Raw genomic sequence first — 951 nt, forward strand, 5'->3', positions numbered from 1 at the left:
CTACTGGAGTGGGGAACCTATGGCCTCGAGGTCACACACACACACACACACACACACACACGGCCCTCTAGGTCCCCAAGCATGACCCTTTGACTGAATCCAAACTTCACAGAACAAATCCTGTAAAACTTGGACTCAGTCAAAAGGCTGCACCCAAGAGCCTATCCTAGGCTCTGTTAGCAGACCCCAGTACCCTCTAGTTAAGGTCAAGTGTAAGAAGGTCACCACACAAACAGCATGAATTGCAAATGAAGTTTATTTTATAGACAAGGATAGGGGCAGAGTAACATTTTAGACAGCAGATTCAGAAGGAGGAATTATATACACAAGGAATAGGAGTTTTGTTTTCCTTTTTGCTGCATGCAAGGAAATGGGAATTCTAAAGTGTCGATCAAAAGGGGGCACTGGAAAAGGGGGAGCATGAAGGATGCTACAGCCCCCCGAGCCCTAAGAGAATCCTCCTAAAGGAGAAAAGCTAGAAACATCTTTGGCCCTATTTGGAGGAGTGCTGGAGACGAGAGCTTTTTGAAAATGTGCTTGAACATCTCTTTCCCCCTGCAATGAGGCTGGGTAGTGCACTTTGGGACAATATCAACAAGCAGAACAGAGAAAGGCTTGTTTTTACATTCTGGATAGGGAGGCTTTGGGGCATCTGCTTTATCTGAATGAGATGGACACATTGGAGTCACAGCTCTCTCCTCCTTGGCCTTGACTGGAGCCGTAGCCTCCTCCAGACCCTCCTGTAGAGCTGCTGCCTCCACCTCCTGAGCCAGAGCCTCGACCCCCAGAACTGGAACCCCGACTTCCAGAGCCGTAGCCACCCCCTCCTCCTCCACTGCCACCTCCTGAGCTAGACCCCCTGCCTCCAGAACTGCCACCTCCAGAGCCATACCCTCCCCCTCCTCCTCCAGACCCAGAGCCCCTGCCTCCAGAACTGTAGCCCCCTCCTCC

The 951-nt window shown here is 51.2% G+C and overlaps 1 protein-coding gene across 1 annotated transcript in view; it reads right to left on the bottom strand.

Annotated features, from left to right (window-relative positions):
- Positions 1–265: 265 nt before the first annotated feature.
- The window catches only part of LOC138171622 (keratin, type II cytoskeletal 2 epidermal-like), a 10,230-nt gene continuing 9,544 nt past the window's right edge, over positions 266–951 (bottom strand). Inside the window, exon 9 of the mRNA XM_069101159.1 lies at positions 266–951. This exon is cut by the window's right edge and continues 284 nt beyond it. Within this exon, the coding sequence (XP_068957260.1) occupies positions 658–951 (294 nt within the window). The 3' untranslated portion in view covers positions 266–657.

The sequence above is a fragment of the Petaurus breviceps genome, unplaced genomic scaffold (assembly GCF_028583685.1).
Source record: "Petaurus breviceps papuanus isolate PSGF00001 unplaced genomic scaffold, PetGlider_PUasm1.0 454, whole genome shotgun sequence".
NCBI classification, from domain to species: Eukaryota; Metazoa; Chordata; class Mammalia; order Diprotodontia; family Petauridae; genus Petaurus; species Petaurus breviceps.